At 42.0% G+C, this 24,439-nt stretch overlaps 1 protein-coding gene across 3 annotated transcripts in view; it reads right to left on the bottom strand.

Annotated features, from left to right (window-relative positions):
- Positions 1–24,439, bottom strand: part of LOC112260627 (arf-GAP with GTPase, ANK repeat and PH domain-containing protein 3) — a 276,883-nt gene that overhangs the window by 17,095 nt on the left and 235,349 nt on the right. For all 3 annotated transcript variants that reach the window (XR_006084347.1, XM_024435894.2, XM_024435893.2), the window contains exons 14-16: positions 7,321–7,475; positions 6,634–6,724; positions 6,245–6,467 (exon numbers count right to left, since the gene is read on the bottom strand). Coding sequence is in view for 2 of the 3 variants with exons in the window: in XM_024435894.2 (XP_024291662.1) it covers positions 6,245–6,467; positions 6,634–6,724; positions 7,321–7,475 (469 nt within the window). In the remaining variant the exon portion in view is untranslated. The remainder of the gene's footprint in view (positions 1–6,244; positions 6,468–6,633; positions 6,725–7,320; positions 7,476–24,439) is intronic.

The following is a 24,439-nucleotide window of genomic DNA, read 5'->3' as shown; positions in this document are numbered from 1 at the left end:
TTTTCAAAGCTCATTTTGTCTTCGGTACCTCATACAACCAGGATCTGGTAAATGTGTACAACTTCTTGCAAACCACAATTTATGAAATTGATGTTGATACCACTAAGGTTAATCTTATGGTTGCAGAGTTGAGGTCTCAGATGCTGCATTGAGTTACTAAAAGTTTTGAAGTTGCAAACAGTTAAAACGCAGCATAGGAAATAACCTTTTTCATTTCACACAGAAACTTCTTCATATCATTCATTTAAAATGTTGTGTTTTGCTTGCAAAAGCCCCCAGGCAAATGCTAATTCCTTGACAAAACACCTGAAGTTGGTCCACGGATATTGTCCTGGAAAGACACTTGGTCTTAAATGTGGTCAAGCTGGTTGTTCACAAGTTTATGTCACTTTTTCTGGGTTCAGAAAGCATCTTTATAAAGCACATGAACCTTGTTCTGATCATGGTGAAGGCCCCTCTACAGCTGAATATGTAGCAGGAAGTCATTTTGATGACTTGCCATCAACAAGTTCCCCTTCTTCCATGGAAGAGATAGGTGATTCTGTGAAGAAGTGTCTGTCTATACAGGAGCCTATTAAAAGGGACATTGATTGCAAAATTGATCAGTGTTTTGAAAAAAATGAAAATCCTTTTGTTGTATTAAATTCTGAAAGTAAGAAAAGGCAGTATTTTACAGAAAAGTGGTGAAGGTTAGACCAGTTGAATACGTTCTTGGTACTAGATTTGATACACAACATAATCAGACTGCTGGAGGCTACGATCAGATTGTTGTTACTGATAAATTTGTTTACATCCAAATTTTGAAAACATTACAGTTTATTTACAAACACCCCAATATAAAGGAGATGATGCAGACGGAATCCAGTTCAAGAAAACTTTACGACTTGTTTATTTTACCTTTATTTAACTAGGCAAGTCAGTTAAGAACAAATTCTTATTCTCAATGACGGCCTAGGAACAGTGGGTTAACTGCCTTGTTCTGGGCAGAACAACAGATTTTTTTCCTTGTCAGCTCAGGGATTCGATCTTGTAACCTTTTGGTTACTAGTCCAACGCTCTACAAACAATATGTCTTGATGAACATTTTAATGCAGATAGAGTTGGGTGTACAACAGAGGGACCTTATGTAGTTGATGTTAAAGAGCTTTTCTGTCACAAAGCATTTGATATACAGATGTCTTACAGTTGTGATGATTCAAGTTTGTTTATTGTCCCATACGGTTTCCTGTGATTCTAAACACTGTACAGTAAGCTCTTTAAAACCATGATGTATTGTATTGCAATATTTACTTTTTTATTTACTTTTAATAAAGTGGGGACAGATGCCAACATTTCATTTCTGTCCACAATTTTATTTTATTATCATAAGTATTTTGATGTATTCCAAATGCCTTACATTTAAGAATAAAGTGCCTTGTTAAATACTGACTTCTGATTTATTGACGTTAAGTTTAGTTGTACAAATGCCACTCTTGACTGATAATATTAAATTATATATTGAGTGAATTGGCAGAGTTTTCATTTTAAGCAAAATAGAGTAAATTACAGTTTGTAGAGTTAAATATAAACACTGAATAGAGTAGAAATAACTCTGAAAATTGAACTCCGCAACAAGAGTCATTTTTACTCTATTTAGACTGGGACCAAATGTTATCTTTTGTAGAGTATAATTGTATTCAATTTCATAGTGTGTATATAGCCATAATATAACATTTGAAATGTCTCTATTCTTCTGAAAAATTTGGGAGTGTAATGTTTACTGTTAACGTTTGATTGTTTATTATCTATTCCACTTACTTTGACAATTTAAACATGTTTCCCATGCCAATAAAGAAAGCCCTTTGAAATGAATTGAGAGAGAAAGATAGAGAAATCTGGGGGAAGGGGACAGAAAGTGAGGAAAATAAAAGAGAAAAAACAAAATCACCCACAACGGACAGAAAGCAGGGCCCCAGATCTTCAAAGGTTACTAGGGGTGAGAAATGAGAGAACAACCCAGTAAATGTCAACAGTAAAACTCCTAAATAAGACTCCCTACAGTCAACAACAGGGGTACAGCTTAGATGTTATCCTCAATCAGTACGTGACATCTTTTTACTTCTTTTGAAACTCTCTCAAGGTCATCAGACTGCTAAACAGCCATCACTAGCACATCAGAGGCGGCTGCCTATAGACATACATTAGAAGTCACTGACCACTTTTAGAAATGGATCACTAGCCACTATAATAATGTTTCCGTATCTATCATTATTCATCTCATATGTATAAACTGGCCTCCACACTATTCTACAGTATCTTAGTCACTTTTAAATCGTGTTTACATACTGCATCACCTATTTCTTATGTATATGCTGTATTGTATTCTGTACTTCACCACTGACTGTTAAACAGCCATCTCCAGCACATCAGAGGCTGCTGACTATAGACATAGATTAGGAATCATTGGCCACTTTAAGGAAATTAAACACTAGCCACTTGAATAATGTCTGGCTTTACTCATCTCATATGTGTAAACTGTACTCTATACTATTCTACGGTATCTTAGTCACTTTAATTGTGTGTAAATATTGCATCACCCATCTCATATGTTTATACTGTATTCTATACTATGCCACTGTATTTTAGACCAATGCTGCTCTGACATATATGTATATTCTGAATCCATTCCTTACTTAGATTTACGTGTATTTTGGGTATATGTCGTGAAACCGTTAGACATTACTGCACTGTCGGAGATAGAAGCACAAGCATTTTGCTACACTCACTATAACATCTGCTAAACACGTGTATGTGACCAATAACATTTCATTTGATTTATTTTGATTTGACTTGGGCAGGAGCTCACCGGAGCGAAGTACCAGCACCCCAAATTTTCTACTGCTTGACTTCCTATTCCTCTTATAGAATATTAGCTCCAAAGTATTGCTCCTGAATCTAAATATAAACAGTAGTGGCACAGAAATGAGTACCGGCACCTATTTCAGTCTAAGTCAAACACTGTTCTCAATTAAGAATAACAACTACATAAGACCATGATCTAGAATCTAACTCTTTAGGATAAAACCCATACTTCTTCACTCATGCATATATAATGTTGGCTCAGAGATTATGGTTCTATAGTATGGTTCTAGAATGAAACTGCTGTTTTTTTGGGGTTGAGCAGTCTGGTTGAGTGGTTTGGCCAGTTGTTCTTTTGAGAGGCCAGTAGAGGAGCATCTGTTAGCCGTGGGCTAGCGGCAGGCAGGGCAGGATGAGTTGAATATATTGTGACATTAATGAGGTTGACACCGTCCCTATGATGGAGTGGCTGTGTTTTTGTGCCAGTGAAGACTAACACCCTTAAACGCTCTCGCTGTTAACCCCTACTGCCCCTGTCCTCTCCAACAAAACTCTGGGACACTTACACCACACATGCACCCATTCACGCACAACAAACACGATTGCTTGGCAAAATTATTCTCATTCAATCCAGTCCAGCTCACACAAATGATTCTTCCTTGAAGCAGATGTATTGAGACAAAATGCCAAAGTGTATATCTGTTGTAGAAATAATACTTTATTATTTTCTTTCATTTATATGGCATTTTATAAGATTTCAATTATATAAATCGCTTGCTACAACAATCTACTTCAGTTGGCCCTATATTACCTTGCTGGTGCTGAAACACAGTGGCATGTTGGGTAATTAGTGGTGAATCGTCTCCCCGGCGGGAGGGGCTAATCAGTGACCTGTGGGTTTCATTTGGAGAGACAGCCGTGGCACCGTGCTGGACTGGATGGGAGACCCCCGCTCCGCTCATTCATTTGTCTAAATTAATTACCCCACCTCCACCAGAGCTCCTGGCAAGGCCAGCTATTCTAAAGCCTCTTTGGAGAGTTTGAGTGTGGCCGCTTGCCGGTTGATGCTCCCGCACCCCTAACCTGTGAGTATCCGGACAGGCTCTGCGGTCTGGGAACTTTGGGGTTCCGGGGGGAAAGAGGATCATTATGGCTTAGCTTGATCCAAAAGAAGGCTAAACTACAGCCTCTCTGCAATCCACACTGGGGTCGTAATTCTAAAAACAGCTGAGAACAAGGGATGAGAAAGAGTGATGCTGCATCCATTCTCCCAGACACTTGTGTCCGTTCGAGAAGGAGGGAGTTAAAATGAGTGCGCAGGTTTCGAGGGGTTAGTGATGTGATTCATTTGTATTACCACACAGCCCCTGCAGGCAGCATGTGGGAGCGGCAAATTATTTCTGAACCAAAGTGAAGGAGGAGGAGGGCTCGTCTCCTCTCTCTCTCTCCTCTCCTCTGGTCGTCAGAGCAGAGCTATTACCTGGCCATGGCCAAGGGCCCCGCATGGTGCTCCAACCTACAGAGGGGTGACAGTAAAGTGGCCAGCGCCGGTGAGGGATAGCCTTCCACATCCGTTCACGCTCCCGGACATCTTCCTCCCCAAATGAGACACAGGGGAGGAGGGGTGAGGGAGATGTGTGTATGGTGGATTCCCTGTCTGTAAGTCTGTCTGCCTGCCTGTCTGCCTGTAAGTCTGTCTGCCTATCTGCCTGTCTGTAAGTCTGCCCGCCTGCCTGCCTGTCTGCCTGCCTGCGTTCTCTCACGTGCATGCCAGACAATTAGAGGTGACGTGGAGATCATGCCGACCGGCAGACACTAATTAAAGGAACAACTCCCCTCCAATATGCTGACTGGAGAAAGATCCCAGCGCTGCATTTCTTGAGAGAAATGTATGTCATCATAATCTATTGATGTACACACACATCATTTATGACATACAAATAAATACATTTTATTCATGAAATTATTGGGTGATACATTTAAACTACCTCTGAAAGCCATTGATGGCACTGGGGAAGTCTGATAAAAAAAATACTAAATGTATTAGTCCTTCAAAAGATACAAACCAATACAAAAACGACCACAAAACTAGCCTACATGTTGATTAGTAATGACAAGTGTTGATATCTACATAAACCTGACTATAATGCAAATTTGTACATTCTACTTTCACATAAGTATTTCTAAAAAGCTAAACCAATCGTGTGGATGAACGGCTTTTAAGTAAAAATGTTAAAAAGCTGAGGAGCGAGCCGGCAGAACTAGTGTTGCAGGAGACATTCAATCAGATGTGAGGCAGGTAGCTTCAGGTAGCCTAGTTACTGAGTCGTTTAAATTACGTGTCACTAATGTTTAGTAGGAGGTGGGGTGGGAACGCTACACCAGCTGCCTGGGTTCCATCACAAAGCTGCACCATGTCACCACGGTGACACAGTTAACATCAGAACCACTTCAAGTCCAAGGGAAGATGATGATGATGAGACCATAGAGATAGAACAATCTTGAAGTTTAATCTTAATGTTCAATCTCTATAGACGAGACAACAAAGTAAGATTTATATGGTGGGGATCAGATTGGAGATAATATATTCATTCACCTTTTTGTCTCCTATATTTGCACAACAGATGCTTTGTGGTGATAGAGGAGCAGGGCTGAGGTAATGGAATCCTGAGAAAACAATTATTCCTCTTTTGTCCAGTTCTCTGCCAACAAATAGATATCGACATTTTAATAATCATTGATCAACGATTACCTATGAGATATTAAGAAATGCTGTTTTCCTCTGACAATCAGTTGTTTAAAATGACTATTCAATGTCAGTGACTCCAATACAATAAATGGTAACAATGAGACCAAAATATGAAAAACCAAGCCATTTAGCACTTGAGTAGTATATCGTTACATCTTCTCTTAATGTAGGTCAGAAACAGTACAGACACTACAGACCATTCTTCTATAGTAGGACAGAGAGAGTGATGGCAGCCGGGCCCTGTGTGATGGATATGTGACAGGGCTCTGATGGGTCCTGGGGCTTCGCCCCTGGGGTGGGCTCTAACGCCATAATGGGCTCCTTAATTACCTGCTCATCCACACACAGGGTCATTAGTCAGAGAGACATGCTGGGCCTCAACTGTCACCCAGAGACAAACAACCCTCATTGGGGAGAGAGAAGAGGGGACCAGACCTTGGCTTACTTGGTGCTGGTCAGAGGCATTTAGCAGGTATGTGCAAAGTGATGTCACACACGCACAGTTACCATTATTAATGTAGAGAGAGAGAGAGAGACATATGAGGGGTACTGACCAGTAAACCAAAATACAGATGAATAGACCTGTAGACCGGTAGACAGACAGACAGTACAGACACAAAGAAACCCACCTCAAACAGACAGATGTGGGGTACTGACCTGGTGCTGTCAGCGCCCACCTTGGTGTACCCCTCCAGGGCCCCCTCCCAGACACTGTTGGCCATGGTGTTGCCTATAGCCATCAGCACCATGCTGAGCTCCACAGGCCAGTCATCCAGGTCCAGAGACCTCACCCTTGACAGGTGGGTCCCCAGGTTCCTGTGGATCCCTGAGCACTCTATACAGATCAGAGCCCCCAGGTTCAGACTGGCCCAGTCAGGGTCTGGGAGAGAAGGAGGAGAAAAATAGAGACTTACAGCATTGTAAAACATCCAAGTCTGCTTATCATCTGTGCTCTCTTTGTCACGCAGTGTACAGTACCTGGCACTTAACATCTTGGGAATCATTGACATATAGCTCTGATGATGTTGACAAGGTACTGTACTCACTGGCTGTATCACAGTCCACACAGAAGCTGTTCCCTCTCACGTTCCTTATGGACTGAATGGAAGCCGCATCACTTTGGCTGCCTAACCGGGACTGTAGGAGAGCAGAGGTGAGAGAGAGGTGAGAAGGAGGTAAGCAAGAGGGAATCTGTGAGAGGCATCATGACTTTACAGTGAGAGAATAGAGGAGACAGGATTTCAGAAAGATACACATCACAAACAACAGAAGGGAAGAGAGGAGGGAGGACTGGAGGCTTTGAATGAAAGACAGGGAGGCAAAAAGAGAGAGAGAGAGGGGTGGAGAGAAGAAAGAGAGGGGGTAGAGGGAGAGAGAGAGCACAGACAAAGTATTATATGAAAATGAGTCAGTGTTGCGTTGCGATTCCTCCCCTGTGTTCTGACACAGGCCGTGTTCCCATCTCTGAAGTCTGTCAGCTGTAATAAGAGCTCCCCCACACTGCACTGCACCTGTCTGACACACAGCCCAACACATGGCAGCTCAGAGAGAGGGAGGGGGGTGACGGGAGAGAGAGAGGAGAAGAACCGAGAGCGAATTTTGCATTCACACATCCTGATTAGCAACCAGAGTTTTTCCTGGTCAAGTAATGTGGTCGTGGAAAACCCTTGGGTCTAAACTAATCATGACCGGACAGACCCATTGTCTCCTTCCTCACTGTCTCTCATGCCCACCTTGTTCTTCATGCTCTCACAGGACTGCAGGCTGGCAAAAATCTGGCTCTCAATGGCTGTGACCCACAGCTCTCTCTCCTCAAATGTAGACGCTTCGAAGTACCACATCTGGCCCGTCAGAGACACAATGGTGAACTCAAACGACTCCTCCGACTCTGGAAAACAAAACAATCACACGGACATGCTGAAATATGGCCATTTAAAATCAATTACAGAGGAAATTAAATTAAAATGACTTTCATTATCGAAACAGCTTGGCTATTGTTGGACAACGGTATAATATTTATTCTGTAATTGATCGTTTGCCGTCTATAAAAACTGCCTAATAATAAATATAATAAATGCAATTTAGCAGACACTTTTATCCAAGCAACTTATTGTAGTGATACTCACTGTAACCAGTATCAGGGTACCCTTACAGTAGCTACTCGATACTGATTGTGTACACTTGAAAATCATAGCCATCACTATGAATTCAAAACAACAGACTCCAACACAGTTTATTCAAAATACCCCTTTGTATTCATTCTACTGGTCTATTTCTATTCCCGATTTCCATCCATCTATTTTTCTGTTGTTTAAATTTTCAATAAGAAACCGTTTCTTCTTTACTCTGATTAGGCCTTACACATTGTAAAATGGCTGCAGGTATTGTAATTCATTTGTTATACATTTCATGGAAATGTCACCTGTCATCTGCCTGGGCAAGGGCTTTGAAAAACATATGCTATAACACATGTCATAATGCCTCCTCCGTTCACAAGTAATTCATTAAGATGATGATAATACAGTAGAAACTGACTGATGTAAATCTTCTAGTCCTCTGCACATGCTTGATCTCATAGACAAATGATTTGTAATTACCTAATTAGGGCCAAGCAAATATAGCAGGCTCATTTGCATAAAGCATGTTTCCCTGCCTCCAGTCGGAGATTGGAGGAGACTAGTCACAATGTGAATGGGCTCCTACAACACATCTCTCATCAGCTCTCTCTTTGCACACCCAGATTTGATGTACTAAATGGAGGCAAACCAGTCTAGTATAAACAGGTCAGAATTTAGGAACATGTGATTCCAAGCCAGGTAAAAGCAGAGGTTGTGTGTGCTGGGGTTGAGAGGGACACAATACTGAGCTTTTATTTTGTAGGCACTGGATATTTAGAGGTTGGGGGGCGTGTACTCATTGGTCCCTCGGTCTATACAGAACCTGATTTAGCTGATTTGGATCGGAGTGTAGAGACTAAATCAATCCCAATTCTCTAGCGGAGGGTCTCCTCTTCAGGGGGAAAACTATAATCCAATTAGCTCGACACCAACTTCAATTACCTGATTTAGTTTGAGACATCAACTACATGTCACAGAATCAATAAATACCTCAGAGTGTCTTATTTAAACGTAGAGGAAATGTATGTTTAGAAGTCTGGGTTGGGTTATGTTAAAAAGACACTCACTGGTGTAGTCTAACATCATAGGAGGTTTATAGTTTTAGGTTTATTGTTTTATTGAAATATTTTGTGTTAAAAGGTCAGATTAACCTATCAAGAATAACTTGTTAAGAAAACAGAACAAATGGCAAAAAGTTTATAATTTAACAAAGAAATTCAGTCATTTTTGATGCATGAAGCCTTTATGTAATGAATGTGTCCTTTCTTCTCCTCAAATGTCCCATCATTTTCCATATAGAAAAAAAAGCATGGCATTTAGATATGCAGCCTAGTTTTCCTCAGAGTCCAATGATGTTACACTTCTGCATTCAGCTTCTAAAAACCTGAACAAAGCTAATTATTTCGTTGACTGGCCAGGCAATAAATTGGAGGCATTAAAACACTTTCATTATGGAGATTAAAAAAGCAATGAATGGCTGATTTTTTAAACTGATGAGGATACTTGGGAAAACAAATCTAGCTCTTCATGCGTGGAACAGACCAGTACAGGCAAGAGATGAGCACTTAAAAGGCCAAACAAGCTGACAAAAACATTGACCAAACCAGATACTAGAATAGGCAAAGCCCCTATTACCCATTGACGTGAACGGGAATATCAGTTCTAATAATTATATATCTATGGTAGCGTCATAGTATCAGTGACAACATTAGTATCATAATATGCTGATAGAGTTTGTTGATATTGCTTTTTAATGCAGGATCTGTCACAGCCTCACTGGAGAGGTAATTCCATTCTGTGAAAAGTCAAAGTCATTCTGTACCATGTTAGCACAACGATTAAGGTCAAAATGTCCTCCTCCAAGACAATTTATACCAGGAGTGAACAATACAATGAGGTGTTATTGTTGCTATTTCAAAGCCATCTGCTACCATGATGATGACTAAGACAGCTAGTGCTCCTGATGTTACCCAATGGGTACATTTAGCCCACAGCTAACAGATGAACGCATGTGGGGATTCAAGCACACATTAACACCTGCAATTAGCATTAACCCTGTGATCTGATCATATAATTGATCCAGCAGCTACACAATCAACAAGTCATTTCCAATTAGATGTGTACAGAGACAGGGCAGTGGGTGGACATGGAGCAACATAAGCTAAACCCAATAGGAGGGAACCTCTGCTACTGTGGAGAATCAGGAGGTAGATATGATGATTACCTTAATTAACATATAACACAAAAAATAAATGAGAGCCTAATGGCTGTGGTGTGGTGGTGTGAAGCGAGATGAGAGAAGGCATCTTCTTCTACAATGTCTGTCCTCCTGTCCACAATTTACCATGCATCATAAAACTGTTAGTTAGAGGGCTTTTAAGTTCATGGTTCATCAGCCTGGATGCCTTTAAACAATAACAATGACGTAAAATGTATAAATAATATAAACTGCAGATTTGGTCAATTAAGATAGACACTAATTGGTATCGTTAGATATTTTTGAAACAATGAGATCAGGCCTCTGAGCATAGATATTTAGAGATCATTGGTCCACGTTTGATGCTGAGCTGTCTCTACTCCTAATGACTGCCCCTCCACTCCACAGCAGATGGTCCACTGGGAGAAGTGGGGAACGGTGGACCAGATTAGCACCACTGGGGTTTGGGCTGAGTCCAGCTGAGCTGTCACCGGAAGGCAGGGCCAGGGAGGGACACATCTATTCTGCCTCACACTACCTCGCTCTTGAAAGATTGATTCATCGACTGCCTCAGCAAGGCCTAAAGGTGTGAGTGTGCACATGTGTGTGCATCATCGAAATTGATGGACAGCTAAGAGTACTTGGACGATACAGTATATTGTAGACGGAGGTGGTTGGTGCGGCATGACATCCAAGGTATTTTTTTGTATGTATGATGGTATGTACAGTATGATGTGTTTTGTGGGTCGCATGCAAAAGGCGGTCAGTTAAAGAAGTGCTCTCCGTTCCTGTGAATTAACCAGCAGTTGGGAAGTGCAGGTCAAGGCGGTGCCATCTGTAAATGTCACAGGCACTGCTTGCTCATTTTACACATCATTAAAGCCATTATTCCTAACCTGTATCAGAGCAATCAGGAGCAGGGCATTACTGAGACACACACGGGCCCCAGGGGAACCGCACCACACCAAAACTCAGAGAGAGAGAGAGGAGGAGAGAATACACGCTCTCCATCTCTCTGACACAAACACAGACGCGCACAGATAGACACACATGCACGCACAAGAACAACAGGGGCACGCACTCACACACAAAATACAACAACCTAACAAAGACGCACAAAACCAACACTCGAGCCACAACCTAATAGCAAAACTACACTTAGCGATACGGCAAGTGAAAAAACTGTCAATTACACAATGTATCTGTGGACCGTGTGTAGTGTATAGAGCCGCCCATATGAGAATCTTGTAATTCCCTTTTCTCCAACGTCTGGTGGATGGTGTTTGGGAAGCTGAGGAGCGGAGGAGCCATTACCGTAGCTCCTCTGGGCTCCAGGGACAGCTTTGGGAAATGAGACACGGTACAGACCAGGGAGGGAGTCAGTGACAAAAAAAAAGTATTTAGATAAACATCCACCATTAGCATAGGGTTGTTAAACCTCCATTTCCTAATCCTCTGCTGGACTCCAGAGGATATTAACCCTCAACATACTGAGTTGGAGGTAGAAATCCAGGACACTCCATTTAGTATGATACACAATAAAATCAGCAAAAAGAGAAAATTTCCTCTCACTGTCAACCGCGTTTATTTTCAGCAAACTTAACATATGTAAATAGTTGTATGAACATAACAAGATTCAGACAAACAAACTGAACAAGTTCAACAGACAAGTGACTAACATAAATGGAATAATGTGCCCTGAGCAAAGGGGGGGTCAAAATCAAAAGTAACAGTGGCCACCAGCTGCATTAAGTACTGCAGTGCAGCTCCTCTGTAACTGTAACATATTTGCAAGTTCTTGCTGTGAGATGTTACACTGCTCTTCCACCAAGGCACCTGCAAGTTCTCTGACATTTCTGGGGGGAATGGCCCTAGCCCTCATCCTAAGATGCAACAGGTCCCAGACGTGCACAATGGGATTGAGATCCGGGCTCTTCACTGGCCATGGCAGAACACTGACATTCCTGTCTTGCAGGAAATCACGCACAGAACGAGCAGTATGGTTGGTGGTATTATCATGCTGGAGGGTCATGTCAGGATGAGCCTACAGCGTTGAGATTAGAGGTCAACCGATTAATCGGAATGGCCGATTAATTAGGGCCGATTTCAAGTTTATTACAATTGGAAATCTGTATTTTTGGACACGGATTTGGCCAATTTTTTATTATTTTTTTACACCTTTATTTAACTAGGCAAGTCAGTTAAGAACACATTCTTAATTTCAATGACGGCGTAGGAATGGTGGGTTAACTGCCTCGTTCAGGGGCATAACGACAGATCTTTACCTTGTCAGCTCGGTGGATTCAATCTTGCAACCTTACAGTTAACTAGTCGAACGCTCTAACCACCTGATTACATTGCACTCCACGAGGAGACTGCCTGTTACGCGACTGCAGTAAGTCAAGGTAAGTTGCTAGCTAGCATTAAACTTATAAAAACAATCAATCATAATCGCCAGTTAACTACACATGGTTGATGATATTACTACTTTATCTAGTGTCCTGCGTTGCATATAATCGATGTGGTGCATATCATTGCTCCAATGTGTACCTAACCATAAACATCAATGCCTTTCTTAAAATCAATACACAGAAGTATATATTTTTAAACCAGCACATTTAGCTAAAAGAAATCCAGGTTAGCAGGCAATATTAACCAGGTGAAATTGTGTCACTTCTCTTGCGTTCATTGCACGCAGTCAGTGTATATGCAACAGTTTGGGCAGCCTGGCTCATTGCGAACAAATTTGCCAGAATTTTATGTAATTATGACATAACATTGAAGGTTATGCAATGTAACAGGAATATTTAGACTTATGGATGCCACGCTTTAGATAAAATACAGAACGGTCAAGCATTTATTTGGGGAAGTACACTGGGAGCACCATTTTGTTTGATTGAGTTCATCAATATCATACATTTTACTACAACGGTATAATTAGGCATATTGTGTTTCATGCAAATGTACAAGACCAGAGTAGTTAGTGATTATTTTGGACCACATTTTCAAGACATCTTTGTTTCCGTATTTCACTGAAAGAATAAACGTCTTGTTTTCGAGATGATAGTTTCCGGAGTCGGCCATATTAATGACCTAAGGCTCGTATTTCTGCGTGTTATCATGTTATAACTAAATCTATGATTTGATAGAGCAGTCTGACTGAGCGATGGTAGGCAGCAGCAGGCTCATAAGCATTCATTCAAACAGCACTTTTGTGCGTTTGCCAGCAGCTGTTTATGACTTCAAGCCTATCAATTCCCGAGATTAGGCTGGTGTACCCAATGTGAAATGGCTAGCTAGTTAGCGGGGTGCCCGCGAATGTTTATTTTTAAAAAAATTAATAATTTCACCTTTATTTAACCAGGTAGGCTAGTTGAGAACAAGTTCTCATTTGCAACTGCGACCTGGCCAAGATAAAGCATAGCAGTGTGAACAGACAACACAGAGTTACACATGGAGTAAACAATTAACAAGTCAATAACACAGTAGAAAAAAAAGGGGAGTCTATATACATTGTGTGCAAAAGGCATGAGGAGGTAGGCGAATAATTACAATTTTGCAGATTAACACTGGAGTGATAAATGATCAGATGGTCATGTACAGGTAGAGATATTGGTGTGCAAAAGAGCAGAAAAGTAAATAAATAAAAACAGTATGGGGATGAGGTAGGTAAAAATGGGTGGGCTATTTACCGATAGACTATGTATAGCTGCAGCGATCGGTTAGCTGCTCAGATAGCAGATGTTTGAAGTTGGTGAGGGAGATAAGTCTCCAACTTCAGCGATTTTCGCAATTCGTTCCAGTCACAGGCAGCAGAGAACTGGAACGAAAGGCGGCCAAATGAGGTGTTGGCTTTAGGGATGATCAGTGAGATACACCTGCTGGAGCGCGTGCTACGGTTGGGTGTTGCCATCGTGACCAGTGAACTGAGATAAGGCGGAGCTTTACCTAGCATGGACTTGTAGATGACCTGGAGCCAGTGGGTCTGGCGACGAATATGTAGCGAGGGCCACCCGACTAGAGCATCCAGGTCGCAGTGGTGGGTGGTATAAGGTGCTTTAGTGACAAAACGGATGGCACTGTGATAAACTGCATCCAGTTTGCTGAGTAGAGTGTTGGAAGCAATTTTGTAGATGACATCGCCGAAGTCGAGGATCGGTAGGATAGTCAGTTTTACTAGGGCAAATTTGGCGGCGTGAGTGAAGGAGGCTTTGTTGCGGAATAGAAAGCCGACTCTAGATTTGATTTTCGATTGGAGATGTTTAATATGAGTCTGGAAGGAGAGTTTACAGTCTAGCCAGACACCTAGGTACTTATAGATGTCCACATATTCAAGGTCGGAACCATCCAGGGTGGTGATGCTAGTCAGGCGTGCGGGTGCAGGCAGCGAACGGTTGAAAAGCATGCATTTGGTTTTACTAGTGTTTAAGAGCAGTTGGAATAGCGTTTCAAATGTCACTCGCTCTGAGACTTGGAGTAGTTATTCCCCTTGCTCTGCATGGTTAACGCTGCTTCGAGGGTGGCTGTTGTCGTTGTGTTCCTGGTTCGAGCCCAGGTAGGAGTGAGGAGAGGGACGGAAGCTATACTGTTACACTGGCAATACTGAAGTGCCTATAAGAACATCCAATAGTCAAAGGTACATGAACTACATATATAATAACTATAATAACTACAACCTAAAACTTCTTACCTGGGAATATTGAAGACTCATGTTAAAAGGAACCACCGGCTTTCATATGTTCTCATGTTCTGAGCAAGGAACTTAAACGTTAGCTTTCTTACATGGCACATATTGCACTTTTACTTTCTTATCCAAAACTTTGTTTTTGCATTATTTAAACCAAATTGAACATGTTTCATTATTTATTTGAGGCTAAATAGATTTTATTGATGTATTATATTCAGTTAAAATAAGTGTTCATTCAGTATTGTTGTAATTGACATTATTACAAATAAAAAATAATGTATTTAATTTTTTTAAATCATCCGATTAATCGGTATCGGATTATTTTGGTCCTCCAATAAAATCGGTATCGGTATCGGCGTTGACAAATCATTATCGGTCGACCTCTAGTTGAGATTGCCTGCAATGACGACAAGCTCAGTCCGATGATGCTGTGACACACCGCCCTAGACCATGACGGACCCTCCACCTCAAAATCGATTCCGCTCCAGATTACAGGCCTCGGTGTAACGCTCATTTCTTCGACGATAAACGCAAATCTGACCATCACCGCTGGTGAAACAAAACCACGACTCGTGAGTGAAGAGCACTTTTTGATAGTCCTGTCTGGTCCAGCGACAGTGGGTTTGTGCCCATAGACGACGTTGTTGCCAGTGATGTCTGGTGAGGACCTGCCTTACAACAGGCCTACAAGTCCTCAGTCCAGCCTCTCAGCCTATTGCGCAATATGGAGGGATTGCGCTTTCCTGGTGCAACTCGGGCAGTTGATGTTGCCATCCAGTTCCTGTCCCGTAGGTGTGATGTTCGGATGTTCCGGTCCTGTGCAGGTGTTGTTACACGTGCTCTGCCACTGCGAAGACGATCAGCTGTCCGTCCTGTCTCCCTGTAGCTCTGTCTTAGGCATCTCACAGTACGGACATTGCAATTCATTGCCCTGGCCACATCTGCAGTCCTCATGCCTCCTTGCAGCATGCCTAAGGCACGTTCACGCAGATGAGCAGGGACCCTGGGAAGCTTTCTTTTGGTGATTTTCAGAGTCAATAGAAAGGCCTCTTTAGTGTCCTAAGTTTTCATAACTGTGACCTTAACTGTCTACTGTCTGTAAGCTGTTAGTTTCTTATGACCGTTCAACAGGTACATCTTCATGAATTGTTTATGGTTAATTGAACAAACATGGGAAACAGTGTTTAAACCCTTTACAATGAAGATCTGTGAAGTTATTTGGATTTCTACAAATTGTCTTTGAAAGACAGGGTCCTTCGGGCATTTCAGCCACATCCGTTGCTGACAGGTGTATAAAATTGAGCACAGAGCCATGCAATCTCAAAAAACAAACAAAATGAGTCACATGTGCCAAATACAACAGTAGACCTTACAGTGAAATGCTTACTTACGAGCCCCTAAACAACAATGCAGATTAAACAAATAAGAGTAAGAAAAAAAAGTAACAAGTAACTAAAGAGTATCAGTAAAATAACAATAGCGAGACTATATACAGGGGGGTACCGGTAAAGAGCCAATGTGCAAGGGCACCGGAAAGATGAGGAAATATGTACATGTAGGTAGAGTTATTAAAGTGACTATGCACTGATGATAACAGAGAATAGCAGCGGTGTAAAAGAGGGGGAAGGAGGGGGGGGGTGCAAATGGTCTGGGTAGCCATTTGATTAGGTGTTCAGGAGTCTTATGGCTTGGGGGAAGAAGCTGTTTCGAAGCCTCTAGTCTGGCACTCCGGTACCGCTTGAAGTGCGGTAGCAGAGAGAAGAGTATGACTAGGGTGGCTGGAGACTTTGTCCATTTTTAGGGCTTTCCTCTGACACTGCCTAGTATAGAGGCCCTGGATGGCAGGAAGCTTGGACCCAGTGATGTACTGGGCCATTCGCACTACCCTCTGTAGCGTCTTGCAGTCAGAGCCGAGCAGTTGCCATACCAGGCAGTGATGCAACCAGGATGCTCTCGATGGTGCAGCTGTAGAACCTTTTGAGGATCTGAGGACCCATGACAAATCTTTTCAGTCTCCTGAGAGGGAATAGGTTTTGTCGTGCCCTCTTCATGACTGTCTTGGTGTGCTAAGACCATGTTAGTTTGTTGGTGATGTGGACACCAAGGAACTTGAAGTACTAAACCTGCTCCACTGCAGCCCTGTCGATGAGAATGGGGGCGTGCTCTGTCCTCTTTTTCCTGTAATCCACAATCATCTCCTTTGTCTTGATCATGTTGAGGGAGAGGTTGTTGTCCTGGCACCACACTGCCAGGTCTATGACCTCCTCCCTATAGACTGTTTCGTCGTTGTCTGTGATCAGGCCTACCACTGTTGTATCATCGGCAAACTTAATGGTGGTGTTGGAGTTGTGCCTGGCCGTGCAGCGATGAGTGAACAGGGAGTACAGGAGGGGACTGAGGACGCTACCGAGGGGCCCTTGTGTTGAGGATCAGCGTGGCAGATGTGTTGTTACCTTACCACCTAGGGGTGGCCCGTCAGGAAGTCCAGAATCCAGTTGCAGAGGGAGGTGTTTAGTCCCAGGGTCCTTAGCTTATTGATGGGCTATGAGGGCACTATGGTGCTGAAGTCAATGAATAGCATTCTCACATAGGTGTTCCTTTTGTCCAGGTGGGAAAATGCAGTGTGGAGTGCAATAGAGATTGCATCATCTGTGGTTCTGGTAGGGTGCTATGCAAACTGGAGTGGGTCGAGGATTTCTGGGATAATGCTGTTAATGTGAGCCATGACCAGCATTTCAATGCACTTCATGACTACAGACGTGAGTGCTACGGGTCGATAGTCATTTAGTCAGGTTACAGGCTCTATGGTGGTCTACTTAAAATATGTTATTACAGGCTCAGACAGGGAGAGGTTGAAAATGTGAGAGAAGACAGTTGCCAGTTGGTCAACACATGCTTGGAGTACATGTCCTGGTAATCCGTCTGGCCCTGCAGCCTTGTGAATGATGACCTGTTTAACGGTCTTACTTACATCGGCTGTGGAGAGCGTGATCACACAGTCTTCCGGAATAGCTGGTTTCAGTGTTGCTTGCCTCGAAGCGAGCATAGAAGTAGTTTAGCTCGTCTGGTAGGCTTGTGTCACTGGGCAGCTCACGGCTGTGCTTCCCTTTGTAGTCTGTTATGGTTTGCAAGCTCTGCCATATCCAACGAGCGTCAAAGCCGGTGTAGTACGATTCGATCTTTGTCCTGTTATGACGCTTGCCTGGTTGATGGTTCGTCGGAGGGCATAGCTCAATTTCTTATAAGCTTCCGGGTTAGCTCATTAAAGTCCCCAGCTACTACAAGCGCGGCCTCTGGGTGAGCGTTTTCTTATTTGCTTATGGCGGAATACAGCTTATTCAATGCTGTCTTAGTGCCAGCCTCTGATTGTGGTGGTATGTAAACAACTACGAAAAATACAGATGAAAATTCTCATGAAAAATCATGAGATACTCTACCTCATGCGAGCAATAGCTTGAGACTTCCTTTGATATCTTAGTTATTTACAAAAATACATAGTCCGCTGCCCCTTGTCTTACCAGATGCCGCTGTTCTATCCTGCCGATACAGCGTATAACCAGCCAGCTGTATGTTGATTGTGTCGTCACTCAGCCACAAGTCTATGAAGCATAAAATATATTACAGTTTTGAATGTCCCATTGGTAGCTTAATATTGCGGCATAGGTCATCGATTTTATTCTCCAAACAGATATAATATTTGACTAAAATAAAATAATTTCAAATCTTGATTTAATTTGGGGACATTGCCCTGCTGTTACGGCTCTCTTCTATCTCCTCCTCTGATAAAGAGGTAGAACAAGGATCGGACCAAAATGCAGCGTGATGATGATTCATGATATATTTTAATAAAGGAAAACCTATACATACAGAAACTACAAAACTAACGAAATGAAATAATGAAAACCGAAACAGTCCTATCTGGTGCAAACACAAAGACAGGAACAATCACCCACAAACACACAGTGAAACCCAGGCTACCTAAATATGGTTCCCAATCAGAGACAACGAGAATCACCTGACTCTGATTGAGAACCTCAGGCAGCCATAGACTATGCTAGACACCCCTACTCAGCCACAATCCCAATACCTACTAAAACCCCCAATACCACAACACAACACAAAATAACCCCATGTCACACCCTGGCCTGACCAAATAATTATATAAACACAAAATACTAAGACCAGGGCGTGACACCTGCATTGGGTGCTGTCTTTCGGATGGGATGTTAAAATGGGTGTCCTGAGTCTGTGCGGTCATTTAAATTCCCATGGCACTTGTTGTAAGAGTAGGGGTGCTCACCCCGGTGTCATTGCTAGAGTTGCAAGAAAAAGTTTGTGAACCCTTTGGAATTACCTGGATTTCTGCATTGATTACTCATAAAATGTATTCTGATCTTCATCTAAGTCACAATAATAGACAAAAACAATATGACTAAACTAATAACACACAAACAGTTGTACTTTCCAAATTTGTATTTAAGACATTGAGTAATTATTCACAGTGCAGGATGGAAAAAGTAAGTGAACCTCTGTGTTGTCAACTTCTCCAAAAGCTATATGGAGTCAGGTGTTTAAATTAAGGAGATGAGATTGGAGGGTTGCACAGGTGCCCTGCCCTTTAAATAAAGACACACAAAGCTTGGTTACTGACAAATCTGTTCTTCTCCAGAAAGACTGGTTAGTGTGAACCATGCCTCGATCCCAACAACTTTCACAGGACCTTAGACGACACATTAGAGATGCACGATGCTGGAAAAGGTTACAAGAGCATTGCTAAAGACCTTGGTGTTCATCCACGGTAAGACAAATTGTCTACAAATGGAGAAGATTCAGGACTGTTGCTACTCTACCTAGGGAAGAGTAGCAACAAGAGCAATCCTAAAAAGAGGTGAGAAAGAACCCAAGGGTTACAGCAAAAGACCTCCAGAAAACTCTACAAACAACGAAAGTCTGTTCATGTGTCCACTATCAGAAAAACACTGAACAACAATGGTGTTCATGGAGAGACACCACGAAGGAAACCCCTGCTGTCTGAAAAATACACGTCTCAAGTTTGCCCAAGACTACCTGGATGTTCCACAATGCTTCTGGGAAAATGTGCTGTGGACAGATGAGACAAAAGTAGAACTTTTTGGGAAAAATGCACATCACTGTGTGGAGGAAAAAGGGCACTGCACACCAACACCATCCCAACTGTGAAGCATGGTGGTTTGTGGCAGCTTTGCTGCCTCAGGGCCTGGACGCCTTGCAATCATTGATGAAACAATTAATTCAGAAGTGTATCAATACATTTTACAGGAGAAAATCAGGGCAGCAGTCCATGACCTCAAGCTTAAGAGAGGTTGGGTGATGCAACAAGACAATTACCCAAAGCACACAAGTAAATCAACTAAAGAATGGCTGAAAAGGAAGAAGATTTGTGTTTTGGAATGACCAAGTCAGAGTCCTGACCTTAGGCCAATTGAGATGCTGTGGCATGACCTAAAGAGGGCTGTACAATCAAGCCAACCCAGAAATATTGTTTAACTGAAACAGATTTGTAGGGAGGAATGGTTCAAAATTCCTCCTCAACGTTGTGCAAGTCTTATAAGCAGCTACAGGAAACGTTTGGTGGAAATTGCTGCTGCTAAAGGAGGAAGTTACTAAATTCAAGGGTTTACTTACTTTGTCCAGCCTGCACTGTGAATGATTACTCAATGTCTTAAATAAACATTTGAAAACTACAACTGTTTGTGTTTTATTAGTTTAGTCAGATTGTGTTTGTCTATTATTGTGACTTAGATGAAGATCAGACCACACTTTTATGAGTAATCAATGCTGAAATTCAGGTAATTCCAAAAGGTTCACAAACTTTTTCTTACAACTGTAAATGCCCAACCTGGCCACATTCCATCATGGCCACCTAATCATCCCTCTCATTTCTGACTGGCATATATCACTCCTCACCTCTCCACCTGATAGCTGATCTGTGGTGAGCATTCTTGCCCAAAAATGGTTGCCGTGTATCACTGAGGTGGGTGCTACAGATTGATGGTGGATGAGGTGAATTCCCCCCTACTATGTAAAGCGCATTGAGTACTGCAGTTAGTAAAAAAATGCTATATAAATCCAATCAATTATTATTATTTGTATAAATTCACATCTCTTATGTGTTGAAACATATTTCTAAAATGAAAATCACTTGGAACTGATTTCCTGGTGTTTTTACAGTCGCCAGTTGGGGAACTTTGACCTAGCGAGTCAGTGACTACTTTCTCTCTCCCTCCTGTTTCACACACACCACCAGCCCCTGGCCATCCCCCGCCCTGCTTCAACACTTACCCTCTCTCCCGAGTCGCTAAGGCAGCGCAGCAAACAAGTGTCCAATTTTAAAGAGAGTAAAAACAATCCATGTATTTCGATTTTCCGGATATGCGAGAAAAAAATCATGATATTAAATTACTAAATTATTTAAAATGCCCTTCCCTAATATAACCCCTAACACACTGAGGTAGAGTGGAGGACTCTGGGTTACCACTCTGGATATTATTGTATGTACTTTATACCCTAACCTCAATGAAAAAAAGAGTTAAGGTTAGGGCTAGGATAAACAGTAAAAAGTGTAACTGGGTTACCGTCAGTTGAAGGTGGATGATTATTCTCTGTGGAATGATACAACTGTCACGATCGTTGTCAAGGAAATGACCGGACCAAGGTGCAGCGTGGTAAGCGTACATTATTTTATTTTAAATGTTGCCAATAAAACGAACGTGAAGCTCTGTAAGGCTAAACATGCCACTAACAAAGTCAACAACCCACAAATGAGAAAAGGGAAAAGGCTGCCTAAGTATGATTCCCAATCAGAGACAACGATAGACAGCTGTCCCTGATTGAGAATCATACCCGGCCAAAAACAAAGAACCAGAAAGCATAGACTTTCCCACCCGAGTCACACCCTGACCAAACAAACAAAGAGAATAAAAGGATCTCTATGGTCAGGGCGTGACAACAACAATGCTATCTACACATAGAGGTAGCTTCTGAACACCAACTTGAAGAAGAGTAGTCATTTGCAATGAACATCGCTGGTTTCAAGCCAAATTATTTTCAACCGACTCACATCTAGCTGCAGTTTATAACAAGGCTACCTGTGAATACAAATCTGCCATAAATGCAACTGATAGAACATGGCAAGACATAAGTTTAACTGGTAAACATAATTTGTGTCTAATAATTTTTGTCAACCACTTAAAACCTCACTGCTGTTCCCCTGACATGATCAAATGTCCTCATCTATAAAACTGTGAAGGATCTGAACCACCTCTCTTCTTCTCTCCTCATTGCTTCCCCCTCTTTCGCTCTCCATCCCTTCATCTCTGCCCGTCTGTTGCCTCTTTCCACTGAATACGCTAAACCCCACATATCAAACAATGAACATTTGATACACTTTCCTTCTTTTAAAAGATAAATAGATTAATGAAGCCTGACAGTCTGTAGTAATCAGAAGGGCCTCCCCCAGAACACAACACTTTATCGCCCATCGATTTTCCAGTGGGTTTTAAAGGAGGGCGGCATGCGGGTGGTGTGCGAGCAGCTCGTACCAAGAGCCCCGACGCCGGGCCGCTGCTGAGAAACACATTAAGAGGCTGTCAATTGTGTCGCCATGCATCCTGCATCATTCTTTAAGCACATGAGAAGTTCATTACACTGCACACGGCTCTGGCAGTGCAATGGGATATTCGGGGCTGTATCTGTTGTGCACTTCAGTTGACACGCAGTTGACATGGTGGAAAGAATTCACTCTGCATGTCCTGCCTCTACTATATGCTACTGGAACTGTTCTCCATTAACAAAGGAAGTTAAGGTGACTTTCAATCAATAGTCAGACTGCTTAATTGACTTCCCTGACTAAAATGGCCCAAAATAAACATTTGACATTTTAGTCATTTAGCAGACACTCTTAACGTACAGTAGTGAGTGCTGCAATCTAAATAACATAATAAAAAATTTAAAAAAAAATCCCCATCAAAAGCCACCACATCCGCTATGCCAAGCTTCCTCATCTGCGGTGGAAAGTGGCCAAGCTACACCTGTGTTTGTCAGACCATGAGACATCCCGAAAATCGGTCTTCATACAAAAACATCTGTAACTGGTCCGAACGAACACGATGGTGGTGCCCGTTTTGCTCTACGTCCCCCACAAGTGTCACGGAACTCGTCTGAAGTTAACTGGTCCCGGTTAAAACATTTTATGGAAGTATGGAGGTAGTATTGTGCCTACCCCCCAAAAAGGGTTAAATATGTGTAAAAAAAATGATTTTACCTGAGCTTTCTATATCTCCTAGATATAGGACAAACACTTCAAAAACGTATTCCTTATGATTTATTTTTGGACAGTATTTTTTTTGCAATTTATGAATGTGTTATTCAATGCATTTATATGGGCTATAGTAGTAAAGGCCAAATTCAATATTTTATCAAACCATTTTAATATACTTTTTTGATACCTAAAGTGGTCCTAAAATTCAAAATCAAATAGCTAAATTATCCATGATCATCTTAAAACAATGCCATATGTCAGCTTAGACATTAGTGGCTTAGACCCTGAAGCAATAAGCAATAAGGAATGGAATTAGGACGCATGGTATGTAGGGAGCAACATTTTTTCCTGACCACATGATCTGCCCAGGAAAACCTTGTCCCAAGTTGAAGTCTATAACTAGGATCCAGAGGTTTTCTTGGGTAGGTAATGTGGTCAGGAATACTTCCCTGGTCCTACTAATTTATAAACATAACTGCCTGGCTAAGATATCTCCTTGGCTACAGACAAGACTTCACAGTAGCAACAGTTTCTCAAGACCCCTTTACACAACCTGTTCTTCCCATATTGACTAAAATGACTGATCACCTTAAAAAGCTCACACTCCTTTGATTTATGACGCTTCACAACAACTAAAACTCAATTTCGGCCTGCATTCCAGGGCTCTGATTGCCCAGGAATTAGATAAACTGATATCAATTTATTCAAGGATCCAACCCTCCCTCCCCCTCCCTCCCTCCCTCCCTCCCTCCCTCCCTCCCTCCCTCCCTCCCTCCCTCCCTCCCTCCCTCCCTCCCTCCCTCCCTCCCTCCCTCCCTCCCTCCCTCCATCCCTCCCTCCATCCCTCCCTCCATCCCTCCCTCCATCCCTCCCTCCTTCCTTCTTTCAAGAGACACAACCTGCACCCAACACTTGAGTGATTCTGATATTTAAGCAATATGTCTGTATTCCAGAAGCGTTCAGTAGAACATACAATCTGTAGCTAATAGAAAATCTCAGAAGAGAGGTAAAAAAAAAAATATATATATATATATATATATATACACACACACTACCGTTCAAAAGTTTGGGGTCACTTAGAAATGTCCTTGTTATTGAAAGAAAAGCAGTAGTCTAAAGACGGCCCGTTTTATTGTTTCTTTAATCACCACAACAGTTTTCAGCTGTGCTAACCTAATTGCAAAAGGGTTTTCTAATGATCAATTAGCCTTTTAAAATTATAAACTTGTTACCTAACACAATGTGCCATTGGAACACAGGAGTTACGGCTGCTGATAATGAGCCTCTGTAGATATTCCATTAAAAATCAGCCGTTTCCAGCTACAATAGTCATTTACAAAATTAGCAATGTCTACACGGTATTTCTGATCAATTTGATGTTATTTTAATGAACAAAAAATTTGATTTTCTTTCAAAAACTAGGACATTTCTAAGTGACCCCAAACTTTTGAACGGTAGTGTGCAGTAGTGGCCAAAAGTTTTCAGAATGACACAAATATTAATTTTCACAATGTTTGCTGCTTCAGTGTCTTCAGATATTTTTGTCAGATGT

Source organism: Oncorhynchus tshawytscha, linkage group LG10, assembly GCF_018296145.1.
Source record: "Oncorhynchus tshawytscha isolate Ot180627B linkage group LG10, Otsh_v2.0, whole genome shotgun sequence".
Lineage (NCBI taxonomy): Eukaryota > Metazoa > Chordata > Actinopteri > Salmoniformes > Salmonidae > Oncorhynchus > Oncorhynchus tshawytscha.
Note: the sequence above shows the minus strand (reverse complement) of the source record. Positions and strands in the feature narration are given on the sequence as shown.